This window comes from Lolium perenne, chromosome 6 (assembly GCF_019359855.2).
Source record: "Lolium perenne isolate Kyuss_39 chromosome 6, Kyuss_2.0, whole genome shotgun sequence".
Lineage (NCBI taxonomy): Eukaryota > Viridiplantae > Streptophyta > Magnoliopsida > Poales > Poaceae > Lolium > Lolium perenne.
The window spans coordinates 209,949,101-209,963,924 of record NC_067249.2 but is presented as its reverse complement, the minus strand read 5'-3'; the positions used below and the strand labels follow the sequence as shown (position 1 = coordinate 209,963,924).

General features: G+C 46.7%; 1 protein-coding gene across 1 annotated transcript; it reads left to right on the top strand.

The window, feature by feature from the left end:
• The first annotated feature begins 3,504 nt into the window (after positions 1-3,504).
• On the top strand, positions 3,505-4,751 carry LOC127310074 (uncharacterized). The gene is made up of 2 exons (XM_051340775.2): positions 3,505-3,771; positions 3,849-4,751. Exons 1-2 carry the CDS (start codon positions 3,520-3,522, stop codon positions 4,527-4,529), a joined length of 933 nt encoding a protein of 310 aa, XP_051196735.2. The 5' UTR covers positions 3,505-3,519; the 3' UTR covers positions 4,530-4,751.
• Positions 4,752-14,824: the final 10,073 nt, after the last annotated feature.

Genomic DNA, 14,824 nt, shown 5'->3' with positions numbered 1-14,824 from the left:
TACACGAGACGAGATCCGGGGTTCCCCTACCTCCCGCCGCCGGAGCGGCCGCCGGAGGGCAGGGGAACGAGCGAGTCGCTGCCGGTGAGGTGGAGAGGACGGGCGATTTCACAAATCGCTTCTCCTATACTGTAGCGGGGGAGAAGGAGGAGTCCAAGTTCTCTTTTGTCTAGATGCCATTAATTTTAATGTAGATTGGATTTGTTAATCATATCAAAGTTATTAGTATCAAATGACTTACTAATTGGTCTTAAAATTTGTATAATATAGACTAAACGAGAACTACTTGATATTCATAATTTATAGATTTATAGGCATTCAAAGCAATAAAAGACTATCGAGGTCTCCAAGTCACATACAAACTAAGAACTAAACATTGCAGCGACATTAATTTCAACGCGCATGTTCAACGTGATGACATCGATATGTTCAAAAAACTAGACATAAGAAGATTTTGTACGTATGAAATATATCAAAAAAATATTTGAATAAGCAAACAAAAATCCATTTCCAGATTATTTTTACAAAAGATAACAGGAAAACCAAGTTTAGCATAACATGGACCGAGGACATCAAATTAAGCCCCAATTTGTTTAGCACACGACTCATGAGTAAAGGTTCACTACTTTATGAGGGTTTTGACTCCTGGTGTATGCATTTTTGTGCAGGTATGGTGTGGCCATGAGTCGATGAGTTAACAACCGCATGCACACAAATATTATACAGGCCCAATCCTGGAAAAGATATCCAGTAAAAACCTTACGAGCCCTACTTAGATGTATATATTCAGAGCGTGTGAGGTGCTCAATGTTACAATGGTGGTAGCTCCATAGCGTGAAGCTATCTTCTACCTCGAGGGCAGGAGAACAGAGTATCTACGGGATTGAGTGTGACAATCGACTCCATCCGTCAGGGGAGTGTAGTATAGGAAAAGCATGGCGCTTCCCTAGGAGCAAGAATACGTGTCTACCCCTTGGCTAGCGGGTCCTTGACATGAGACACCCCTCTTTCGTCTTTGTAGCATGTTTCGAATCGCTTCGGTTCCTCACTTGTAACCCGTTTGCTATATAAGAGTATCTGCACCGGCGTTTCCGATAGCGGTTCCTATAGTAATTTGGGGGCCAGGAGCGAAAATGGGCTCGCACCGGCGCGTCCCAAATGGCACCGGCGATTTTTGAGCCCAATAGAAGCGCCGGCAACCCCGTGCCGGTCTTTTTGCCAAGGGCGCGAATCGGGCGCTTCGGCGCCTCGCGGGGCTGAAAATTTTGGGCGTGGGAGCCGCCTGTCAGCCCCAGAACCACAAAATATACATCTTTTCCCCCAAAACCCCGTCCCCTCCGCCGCTCATGTCTACCCCGGCACCGTCCACGTTCATGTCTCCCCCGGCACCGTCCACGTTCATGCCTCCCCCAGCGACCGTGGATCTTGTTGCAGCGACGGAGCTGCCGCCGACCGCCGATGAGGATGTCGTCGAGGTTGAGCCGCCCGTGACCTCCTTCATGTGATCATCTGGCTTGGAAGCCCTTTTTTGCGCCGGAGACGGCGATCTGGTAGCCGTGTGTGGGCCCAAACTTCTTATTCCAAAACCTATTCGAATTTGGTGGCTGTGTGTTGGCCCAAACTTTATATTCGTAAACTTATTCGAATTTCTATGCTTGTGTTTGAGTTTTCAAATTCAAATTATCTATTGGGACTATCGTATGAGGCACGCCGGTGCGGGAGCAGCTCCTCCAAATGGAGGATGCTGTGCCGACGTCCACCATACAACAATGCCGACGCCCCTGCTGGCGACTATTTGGGGGACGCCGGTGGAGATGCTCTAAGTCCCCATAAAGAAAATGGTCAGTGGACAGTGGGCCCTCGTCTTGCCCCAAAGTTGGGCAACCAGGAGCGTTCACCCTGGCTGACTCTTGGGGGCCCTTTCTAGGGTCCGGTAGATTGGCTAGATCCGTATCCGCTAGGACGTGGCAAGGCATGGGGAGGCGGGTATCAATGTGTGTAGTTTGCTAAGAGAGAGCCGACTCGTGATGGTTCTGGCTCGCCCTTGAGTCTCAATGCTCTGGTGGGTATTCGGTTTGACATGTCCCGTCGATAGCCCCTGAGCATTCGAGCGGCTCAAAGTGGCGTGTGAAGGTTTTTTTGGCGCTTCCCTCCGATAGGGGAGATACAATGTAAAAAGGAAGAAAGAAATAGAAGGAAGTTATAGTAGGCTCATTGATAATGAACTTTCATGGATAATAGGACGTAAATAGAAAGAATGAAATAGAAGAAAGTTCACGTGCACAACTTTTTCCGGAATACTTGAGTTAAGTACATCCGTGAGCACGATGTTCTAAGAGCATCTCCACTCGTCCCCCCGACGAGGCCCCCGAGCGACGTTTTTTCCATCCGGACGGCAAAATTCGGCCCAGTCGCGCCCCCGGTTCCTCGTTTTCGTCCGGATTTGGCCCTTAATCCATCCGGCGAGCCCACGCCACCCCCGGCCCCCCGGGGCGCGCTCGGGGACTCCGGACGAAAGATTTTGGCGCGAAACGGCGTGTGGACCCGCGTAGTCGGCGACTGGAAAACCAAATCCTGTCGATTTTCCCTCCAATTTGCTTGCATATCCCCATTCCCTCCAATTTGCTTGCATATCCCCATTCTCTCCCGCCGAAATCCCCCAATCTCCTCGTCTTCCAGCTCCAGTTCCTGGCGACGTCTTCTCGTCCACCACCACTCTCCTCCTCGTCTTCTCGTCCACCACAATGCCGCCGAAGGCGCCGGCGAGGAAGATGCGGGCGAAGAAGACGAAGCCGCCGGGCATGTCGAACGCCGAGTGGGCGGCGGACGAGAAACGGCGCGAGGTGGAAACAAGCGCCAGGGCGGAGAGGGTGAAAAGAGCCGCCGCCAAGAGGTCGGCGGAGGCGGCCCAGGACGAACAAGCGAGGCTGATCAGCATGGCCTATAGCGGCGGCATGTTCCCCGGCCAATGGCCGACGCAAGGTACAACAAGTTCCCCGTCTTCCTTCTCGCCTTCGCTGTACTCGCCGTCGCCGACTGCCGTGTTCGAAGAGGGCGCCTACGTCCAACCGTCCAAGCCCACACCGTCGCCGCCCGAGCTTGACGTCGGCGGCGGCGGCCTGTTCGAGGGCACCTCGCCGGCCCTGCGACGAGGGCCGCTCACGTTCGGTGCGATGGCGGCGCCGAACGAAGAGGAGATCCACGAGATGATCACCTCCGGCTCCACCGCCGCCGCTGCGAGCCCGGGGTTCTTCATGACTGCCGCCGCTGCGTGCCCGGGGTTCTTCACGCAAGAGGAGACGAGGGCGACGGCAGCTGTGGCGGCGCGCAACGAGCATCGGGAGGATGTTGCCGACGGAAGCCAAGCCGTCGAAGAAGAAGGCGAGGAAGAAGAAGAGCCAACTGAAGCAGCCGCCAACTTTGTCGAAGGGGAAGAAGAAGAGGAAGAAGGACTCGCCGCCTGCCGAACCGCGTATCAAATGGACGCCGAAGGAAGAGGAGTGCCTCGCCGAAGCTTGGATGACCGTGTCCACGAACGACATAATCGGGGCCAATCAGTCGTTCGACACATACTGGTTTCGAGTGAGGCAGGCGTACGAGGAACGCAAACTCGTCGATCCCTACTTCAACAAGACGAACATGAACGTGTACCGGGGAGACAAGGCAATGGCCACCCATTGGGGGATCATGCAGACGGCGTGCAGCAAATGGCACGGCATACAGGAGGAGATCGACAAACGGCCGATCAGCGGCCACGACTTGGAGCAAAGGGTATGCTCCGCCGGCCCTACACCACCGAGGTACATCGTCGTTAGCTGACCCGTATCGCCGTGCTCTTTTTTCCCCAGCTGCGCCGAGCTTTGGACATGTACACGGACGACACCGGCCTGCAGTTCAAGTTCCTCAACGTCTACGCCCGCCTCGAGAAGTGCGAGAAGTGGAAGGAAGTTCGCACGTCCCTCTCGAAAAGCAAGACCGAGCAGTACAACCCCGACGCTCCGCCGGCTTGCGCGGCGGAAGGGCGCCCTGAGCTCGGCCAGAAGAAGCAGAAAGAGCTCAAACGGACGGACAATCCCGCCGACAGGATGCAGGCGTCGATCGACAAGTGCTGGGCCGACTTGAGATCGCACGCCGACGGGAGGAACGACAAGTTCGACGGCAGGTGGCGGGAGATGCTCGCCAACCAAGGCGCCCGGATCGCCCTGCTGAAGACGACGGTGGCGGCGAAGAAGAGGAACACAGACTTGGCGTTCCTCATGGGCGGCGGCGACATGGAACTGATGGACGAGGAGACGAGGAATTGGTACCAGGGCCACCGCAACGACATCCTCCGAGCCACTACGTCGTCTCCGCCGGCTCCTACCTCGTCTACCTCACCATCTACCTCGTCGACTGCGGCTGCTTCGACGTCCACTGCCGCTGCTTCATCGTCGCCCGCCGCAGCCGCTTCGGCCACGGCGTGTGAGGAAACTGGTCCGTCGGACACCGCCGTGCCGGCCGGGACTGCCGATGAGCCTGTCTCCGTGTAATTTCCCTCCGATCGCCGATCTGTGGCTGATCCTTTTGCTCATTTTGCCGATCAACTGGCCGTACTTGTAGCGCGGGACGGCGATTTGTTTGAATTTAAACTCTATCCGCCGAACTCCGGGTGGACGACTGGAAATATGGTACTCCCCACGCCTTAATTTCGTCCAATCCGGCGGTAGTTTCGTCCGGATTTGGGCGTGGGGAGCGCCAACGAGTGGGGATGCTCTAAAACGGAAGAAAGTTTGCTACAGTCTTTTCCTTTAAGAAGTACTTGCTCTCTAGTCCTATTGCGGCACTTGATCATGAAAACACGATGTTGTATTTGCATGCCGTTGCATCACCTAAGGTTTGTATAGTGTATATTTTAGAATGAAAAAACAAGATGTTTACGCGCGACATATGAGTATTATGCACTATTTTCAACTTTGGAGGCTCGGGGGATGAGTTGTGCGTTCATACTACGTCGCTTCTACATGGTTCCGTTAAAAAATGTGATCCAGCAATGTGAAGCGATGGTTACCACACAAAACAAGACATATCTCCTTTCAAAGAAAAACACATATACATAGTACTTAAATTATTTCCAATAGTATAACAAATGGATGTTCGTTTATTGGTTGTAACTTGCTTGATTTTTTTCTTCAAAAAAAATTATTACACTAGCCTCTGCATAATTAGAATACACATAACTATACCAATCCACGAGTTAAAACTATAGTTCTCGACTAGTATACAAAAGGACCGAAAGGAAAATACGGCGAATGAAGGTCGATCTGCGTTGGGAAAATATTCCTCGTTGTATCTTCTAACTGTGTAGACAGCTCCGTAAAAAGGTCATGATGCTCCGCACGCTGTAGAGGTGTCCACAAACGGAGCGTAGTTGCACACCGGTAGATGACTAGCATAAGAGAATCATTTTTATTGCTAAAAATTGTGCCATTCCTACATAGCAATACCGAAAATATAACGGCAATCGCTCCCACCCTAATTAGTAGCTTGAATCTAGAATCTACATCATTAAGCCAATTGTTAAATATATTCGCAACGCGCGTGGTGGATATAAGGTAGAACCTATCTGGATATGTTAACACCAATAATACTTCTATGTAGTGAGATCAATGAAGACTATCTTAATTCCCAAGTTACTTTACATTTTTCTCCGAAATGGAGGTGATACCGCCCAAGCTCTGCATCCAAAAGATATGGTACAACTAGACATGATAGCTCATGTACCCACGTGTGCATGTACATTTGTACTTTTTTTGAATTTATTTTCTGGAGATATAGCATAGCTGTTTTAACGAGTTGAAAATTAGTCACACTTGTTTTTTTTTTTGACAGCCTGCTGTTCGGTTGTGATTTACGCGAAATATGTAATCTGGAAATGAATTGGAGTTGTTTGCATATCATATATATTTTTTTGGGATCAACATTTTTTTTTTAAATGGAGCATGAAAATTAGGGTATCTTTTTCTGGTTTTTTGGGACATACATTTCATTGTGTAAAATTCATCCAATTAAGGTCTAACAAAGGTACTACTCCTTCGGTTCTAGTGAATACGGTCTGTATAGTTCTTAGAAAAGTCAAGTCAAGCTAAGCAAAGTTTGATTGTACTTTAGAAAAATTATCAAGAACCACAAGATTATATAAATATCATATAAAAATATATTGCATGATATATCTGAAGGTGTTGATTTTAGAACGTACATAATAGCGTTTTTTTTTCTTAAAAGTTGATTAAACTTCTCGAAGTTTGAGTTTTAGAAACAAAACATTATTAATTGAAATAGAGGTAGTACGTGAAAATGGTGGATAGGCGACTCAACCCAGCGGCTCCCGACACCAAAGCAAAGCGCATCGCCATCAATCCACCATGGCACCATCTACTCGAGTATGATAGTGACCGTGATCCATAGACCGCATCCACGCAAGGCATAGCTAGCTAATTAAACGATGTAGAGAGCGAGTCGACGTGAGGAGAGCGGGCGGGCAAAGCTCGTCCGTTGCCCTGTCCTCCAAAGCTGCTTCTTTCGTTATCAGCCAAAGCTCCTGGGTACGCGCATCCGTGGACTACGCCCACACGTGTATATACCCAGACACTAATTAAGCTCGATCGCATATTCCTGGCTCTTCCTCTCCTCGCGACCTCGTCCCCATGCATATGAGTAATTGAGTATCGACCCTTTCTTGGCTTTGTTAAACAGCTAAAGTCCACGGGCCAAGTCCACCTTCCCTATCAATTAGTCTGGCCCTACGCGCGCTGATCAATTAGTCCCTTGTTTTATCTTATCTATCAATTTGGTGACGTACGTCGCCTCCATAATTCTACCGAGAATGAGTCCTGGTCTCAAAGAATCGAACAAAAACGTCGGATTGAGTGATTATCTTTGCAATATAATCAACATTCATATTGAAATGTTCACACTCTCCTTTCAAAAATAAAGAAAATACTTCACGCATGGAGCGAGAGGAGCTTGCTGTGTCAACTTTCTCTTTGGTTGCAAAGAGGGAAGACGAAACAGACAAGGGTAGCATTATTCATCAATATAGGACCGTATACTACCGTACTGCCGTGTGCTCTTGGTTCACTCTTATTATTACCGTCTGAACTCTCTTGTACGGACAGCAATTGCCACCAGGTGATTAATAGCCACACGTGGTAAATGCAGATTATGATCGATCGGCATGGAAGTTGTAGACTAGTCCCTTGTAGAGTATGAAATCACGGAACATAACTAGTAGTAATTATGCTGAAATTAAGTAGTACGAAGAAGTGGATACGGTCTAGCATTGATACCGCTCACGAGAGAAGTTCCTAGTTAGCTATGAGTTCGAACGAAAAAGTCCGAAACCTAGATCCACAGAATCAGCTCGGTCTCTGCTAATTCTCAGACCGCGGACCGGCCTTTATGCCTACCTTATTTCATTTCGTCTTCGGGCATCTCCTTCTAGTAACACAACTTATCCTAGTAGTATTCTAACTCTGATTAAATTTGAATAAATTGTGTCTCTAAATGAACTCCGAGGTAATTGCTAATTATTCTGTAACTCTAATCAGTCAAGTTCGAAAGAGACTAAAATAAATCATTTTAAGAAGATGTCGCCAATATTCGAGTGTCAATTTTCAAACATTATAAAAGTTTAGTATTTGTCTATTTGGTATGTCACTTCACTAGATACCAAATTTTTCAAATGGCTCACACATTAAACTTGTGGTTTCTCCAGACGTCTTTGCTCTTTAGTCTGTTGTGCTTCAACACCTGGCGTGGGAAGTTGGCGATGCCAAGCAGCACCCTAAGGCAAGTTCTCATTTTGTTTACTTATTTAGTTGATTTGTGGTTATTCCCAACATGTACCTACAAGGATTGTTTCTGATTCTCTCTATTGTAACATGTGTGTTGTGTCAACATGTTACTTCACATTAGACTAGAAAATTGACATTGGGTAGCCTCTAGATGGGTTATTATTTACACAAAAAATGATACTTTTAAGTATTTTATTTTATTAATATACAATCTTGATATATGAATTGATTTGTACTAGTTGGAGCACATGTGGACAATGTTCCTAATTTATTAATTATGCTCCCTTTGTTAAACAGTTGCAATGTCAATCACCAAATAAGGCTAGCTTTTTAATTTTTAAGACAATCTCACATTTTAAAACCGAACCACCTTAAATATTATAAATATACATAATCACATTGGGATTAATTTATGACACTTGGATGAGTTATAGTGTATATGTGTGTATTCATGTATATATTAGTATCTCGCTAGACCTTTCAAGAATATACTGTCTAATGCTATTTTAACATGTTTATAGTGTGATATATGGTAGACCAAGCTGCCGAATCTAACTGACTGATTGCAAAACGAAGAATTTCAACTTCAGTAGATGTGTTAGTTCAATTGGTGAGAAAGCTGAGGCTTAGCATGCTTCTATGTTGAAGTACCTTGGTGACATGTTGGTTTGTGGCCATTTAGTAATTTTATAAGGCTCCATTTTAAAGAAAGGAATAAAATATGGCTTTTGAAAGATGTAATTTGCATAGGGAATTGTTATTCTGTATCATTTGGAACTAAGAAATGTCTATGGTTCGAATGTAAGATTATAACATTGTATAAGAAACCACAATATTCAAGTGTTATAGTATGTCGAATTCAACACAACATGCATACCGAATAGAAGCTCTTCCTCACCTTGCCACACACTTTTTCTCATAATATTTCATTAAAATAAATATACATTGGAAGCCAAAAAAAAAAGGAATAAAATAAATAAATTAAAACATGACTTATAATAATGAAACCCTAGATAGCCGATGGCCTACACGATGACGTCCTCATCGACGTTGATGGTGATGACCACCGGTGGCAACCACCGCCACAGTGTTGCCACTGGTCACCAAGCGGGCCTTGTTGCCGGTTCGACCGCATTGTCTGCTACTCTGTCATTCCATGCCACGCCCTTCAATGCACGAGGTCATAAACGGTCCACGCTTTCAGAAAACGAAAAATATTACACGAACTAGCTAGTTTGTTGTGTCCAACTCTCTTTGGTTGGGAAGAGTGATGATGAAACAGACGAGGATAGTTCTTCCGTGTGCACTTTTCACTCTTATTCGGAAGAGTGATGACGAAACAGACGAGGGTAGTTCTTCCGTGTGCACTTTTCACTCTTATTCGTATGGTGTGAATTCTTGCAAGATTCTTGAGATAAGTGTGGTATGGACAGCAATTTCCACCAGGTGGTTAGCATCCCTATATACCCACGTGGTAAATTCAGCGTGCATGTATTCAAATATATGACCACGTTTTTCGATAATGTGAAAAGGCTCCCCGGCCGGGTAATTTTTCGCTCGCTTTTCGCAGGTGCTCATACCTAATGCATGTGACATCTGCATTCTAGACGTTCTAATATACGTCGATCGAGAAGCGGCGTTTTTTTTTTGCTGCCGAAGCAGAGAACTGCGTGCGTGGGGGCAGTTTTTCAAAAAGCATAAACCGTTGGTAGATTGTGTTTCTGGATAGACTGCTTATTGGTTTAGTCGTTGCTTACTTCAACTATTGACGTTGATCGGCACGGAAGCTGTAGACTTGTAATACTACGTACAACTAATCAAGCTGCAAATTAACTACTAGGAGAGTAGGAGGTGGATACGGTCTAGCTAGCACTGATACCACTTCAGAGACGAATTCACAGAAGCTAGCTTGCTAGCTAGATGTTCAAACAAAAACCATATACATCCGCCTAATCCGCTAATTCTCGGACCGCATCCAGCCGCCATTATGCGTATGTACCCTCGATCGACTACTTTTCGCGTCCAGGGGTTTCTGCGGGTAACACAATCTATAGATTAGCATCGCATAATTGACTTGACTGGGCCAGCGACATTATGGGACTAATCATGATCTCGGTTAATGGCTTCGTCAATTCAAATCTGAATTCATTACAAATGTTCAGTCTAGATTATGACACCAATCGTCCAAGCCGATGAGGGCCTGTCCTGCTTGCCGCTGCAGCCCACCGGCGGGACGGCGTGGTCCATTCCTTCCCCGACCAACTGAACCGTACCGCCGACCGGCCGGGACACCACCATCATGTGCACGATGTATGTTTCTCAGTTCCCATTGCTCCCGTCTGGTCCATTTTCGATTTTGCATGCATCATGGGCATGCGTTGATCGATCCATGTAGGTTAGTAGTTCATACGTGAAGGAGACAGGGTGTGCGGTGCGGCTTGCTTAATGCGTAGCTTCGCAATTTAAGGCCGGCCGCAACAGCCGACATGTGTCTGCAACTTGTTCACTTTGTTGCCATATCTCTGATTTATTTTGTTTCTTCGGCTTTGGTTGTCGCTGGTTTCTTTTTTTCCTTTTCCTCATCTAGGCGGCACACATGTAAATGCACGAGACCTAGATCTTATCGTCACCTGGTCATATTGTGTATTTTCTTCGCCGAGGCCGCCACAACGGAGCTGGTAGCCAATGCACTCGACACCGACGTCGACCAAGGAGAGCTCATATACTCACCAGCTCCGGTCACATGCGAACGCCAATGATGAGAATAGTAGATAGGAAGGGCAAACATTGTTGAAGTCATCGTGCTAATACCTCAAAGGACCAACACATTAGAGCAACACCGAACGGCAATGATGAAAACAGTAGATAGGAAGAGCCAAACATATAACCACACTAACTGACAGAAACACGGGCAGGATTCTAGGAGATCCGCCAAACATAAAACTCCATGAGCACTCTTCCAGCGCAAGGCGCACCATCAGAGCGAGGATAGAATGGGGGGACCTCATTTCTGCTTCCAGGATGTGGCCGTCGCATCACAATCCCGAAGAAGACACAAAAACACCCTAAAAAAATAGAAAACCTCTCGCAGGCGAGGGGCTGTGGTCCGCAAGGCCTCCAAGGTCCGTAGGCCACCAAAGGTGGAGCAGACCAGCGGTGACACTGACGAGGGGACAAAACCCTAGATGGGTGTTACCCTGGTTTGTTTTTTCATTTTCCTTCTCTAAGCAGCACACAAGTAAATGCAAGAAATCTGGATCGTCTTTGCTTATATCATATTTTATCCTCCTTCTTCTTCTTCCGGTGAAGCTAAGTCACTTATTTTCGAGGAGAGGGACTTGCACGGTCCTGTCTCTTTCATATTACATTATTCTTCTAAACAACAACAACAACAACCAAGCCTTTCAGTCCCAAACAAGTTGGGGTAGGCTAGAGTTGAAACCCATAAGATCTCGAAGCCAAGTCATGGTTCTGGAACGTGGATAGCTAACTTCCACGCACCCCTGTCCGGGCTAAATCTTTGTCGATATTCCAAACCTTCAGGTCTCTCTTAACGGACTCCTCCTATGTCAATTTTGGTCTACCACGACCCCTCTTAACATTCTCAGCACGCTTTATCCGTCCGCTATGCACTGGCGCTTCCGGAGGCCTCTGTTGGATATGTCCAAACCATCTGAGACGATGTTGGACCAGCTTCTCTTCAATCGGTGCTACCCCAACTCTCTCCCGTATATCGTCGTTCCGTACCCGATCCTTTCTTGTGTGGCCACATATCCATTTCAACATGCGCATCTCTGCTACACTTAATTGTTGGATATGTCGTTTCTTCGTTGGCCAACACTCAGCGCCATACAACATCGCAGGTTAGATAGCCGTCCTATAAAACCTGCCTTTTACCTTTTGTGGCACTCTCTTGTCACAGAGTACGCCAGAAGCTTGGCGCCACTTCATCCAACCAGCCTTGATTCGGTGGCCCACATCTTCATCGATATCGTCATCTTTCTGCAACATGTACCCCAAATATTGAAAAGTGTCTCCCTCCGGTACCACCTGCCCATCAAGGCTAACCTCTCCCTCCTCGTGCCTAGTAGAACTGAAACTGCACCTCATGTATTCAGTTTTAGTTATACTAACCTTAAAACCTTTCGATTCGAGAGTTCGCCTCCACAGCTCTAACTTTCTATTAACCCCCTGTTCTGCTATTATCGACTAGCACAACATCTATATACTTCCAAGTGGAGGTAATATATACTTCATACGGACGTACATGCCGAGAACATGCACATATATCTAAGTCTTGCTTGAAATTGCCAGGCAATGTAAAGTCTCACTTTTTTTTTCGCTCTCCACCTTCGTCAACCGATGCATGCATGTACTCATCCAACGCCCAGACTGGTATGCACGTGCATGCATTGGTTACTCCAAATGGTTTTTGCCTCGTTGAGCTAGCTGCGTCGACCGATAGGTTGTTCGCGCTCGTCTCCTCGCTGAATCTTCTTCGCCCGTGCTGTGCGTGCTACCGATCCCCGAAAATTCACTATGACATGATGCCTAGCCTTTTGTTTAAAGAGCATGTGTTTGAATACATTTTTGTTTAAACAGTATGTGTTTAATACATATATGCTATAGCTTAATTACGACTAGGAGCAAACGACTAGGTAATTGGAATTATATTCAAAGTTCTGGACACATGCACTAGGCATTTTTGACGCCCCATGATAAGGATACGCTCATCTCACACGAGAAATGTCTCTCTTCCGTGCAGAAGGGACCTCCCATGCACGCATCACCTAGTTTTCGTTCAGTGTCATTCAGTCCAATTCCTCTGCAGATGACAAAAACTAAGTGAAACTTGATGAAACATAGTGTTTCTTATCCTCAATTTTGTTCACGACAAGCATCAAAATGATATCCTCGATCTCATCATTATAAATCAAATCCTAACATGAAATGGAACTCAGGGATCCACCCTTGTTGATATTGAAAAAACATAGCATGAACAGATCCTTGCAGATCTAAACGAATAACGAGTGAGATTACGATTGACCGCATTTACCATTGCCCTGTTGTCGGGATCTTCCTCCTCGAACGTCTTGACGTTGTCCGGATTGTTGATCTTCAACTCCGCCTCCTTCCTCTTCTGCCTCTCCCAGTTCTTCTGGTTCTTCTTCTTCCTACGGCGGATCTACGCCTCCGTCTTCGACTTCTGCTTGCCTTAGCCGAGGCCGCCACAACAGAGCTGGTAGCCAATGCACTCGACACCGACGTCGACCAAGGAGAGCTCATATACGCACCAGCTCCGGCCGCATCAGGTGCGTGCCACATCTTCTGCGCATCAGCCGCCTCCTTCCCCATATGCGACATCCCCTTCTCCATGGACTCCGAGAGAGAGAGAGAGAGAGAGAGAGAGAGAGAGAGAGAGAGAGAGAGAGAGAGGGAGAGAGAGAGAGAGTGCTGGTGCGGATTTCCCAATTTGGGGATTAGGTGGAAGTGGCTTCGGAGTGAAGACTGCACCGCCGATGGAAATATTTGTACATGTATAATATGTACATGTTATTCTGCGCATGAATCCATGCGGGCCATACGAGCTTCTACACGGGCTATACAAACCCTATAACTTTAACTTTTGCCGTCGGACGATCGTGCCCTCCATCCCAAACTGATACTGTTTAATCCTGACCGTCATTGTGTTCCCAAAACATGAGTTTCGGCGCATAGTATGTCGAATCGTCACGACGAACTCAAAGACAAACTCATCTCTATTTTTTTTTATAGTTTCTATATGTTAAAACCCAATAAGCTTGCAATTACTTACCAAAAAGAAAATGAACTAATCACAGCCAAAAAAATTCTGCTGGTCATTGCGCGAACGTCCGAGGGCCGCAGAGAGCTTCACGGCAAATTGTCCATAACTTGGATGATGCCGCGCTGGCCGAATCGATACCTCAACCGATCGACGAATAAGGGCCACCGTCCTCAATACGAGTTTTCTACCGAAACTTTACACGGATATATGGACCATGTATATGTATTCCCGAAATTAATTTTGGATTTTATAAACTTAAAAAATACAATTTTCAACATTTTCAAACAAATAGCTCAATGGTGTGTGCACCAAATCCGTGTCCGAACTGAAGCTCTGTTTTGTCGAAAAAGGATTTGGTAGGCGCAAGGCGCGAGCGTACGTAATGGACTATATCATATGCGTTGGCTTGTTGGGATGGGAGAAGGCGCACACTGGTGGAAAAAGGGCCTTTGGTCGCGGTTCGCAACTGCCATTAGTCGCGGTTGCGCAACCGCGACCAAATTAGCGCGACTAAAAGCCCCCCCCCCCTTTAGTTGCGGTTGCTTACGAACCGCGACTAAAGGCCCGTCCACGTGGGCGCCAGGCGACCGTCGGGGCGGAGGACCTTTAGTCGCGGTTCTTCTGGCCAACCGCGACTAAAGGCCGCCGCAGGTTTAGGGTTTTAGGCCCCCCCTAAACCTGCCCCCCCCCCCTAAACCTATTTTCTGTTTAATTTGTATTGTTTTATTTCTTTTGTGCTTTATTGTAATTTTGAAGGAGTTTCACATATTCTACGGTACTACATATATACATGCATATGAATGTACAATTCCAAACAAATTTGAAATTAGAACCAAAAAGAATTCAAGAGGAATATACAATATATATTCAATATCATCGGATGACCATATACAAGTTTGAACAAGTTTCCATACATAATTTAATGCATGTATAGTTCTACGTCCTCGCAATGGTGTTCTCCTTTAGGATCGAGGACTTCCCTCCTAAACCATCCAGCTAGTTCCTCTTGAAGTGGTCGGAAGCGAGCTTCTGGACTAAGCATCATCCGGAGGTTATTCCTCTGAGCATTGAGATCACTCGGAACGCGCTCAGAGGTGTATCTCCGGATCATCTCACAGACATAGTATCCACACAGATTGGTTCCCGGTGGCTGAATATCGCCACCATTCTTAGCCTTTGACCGCAT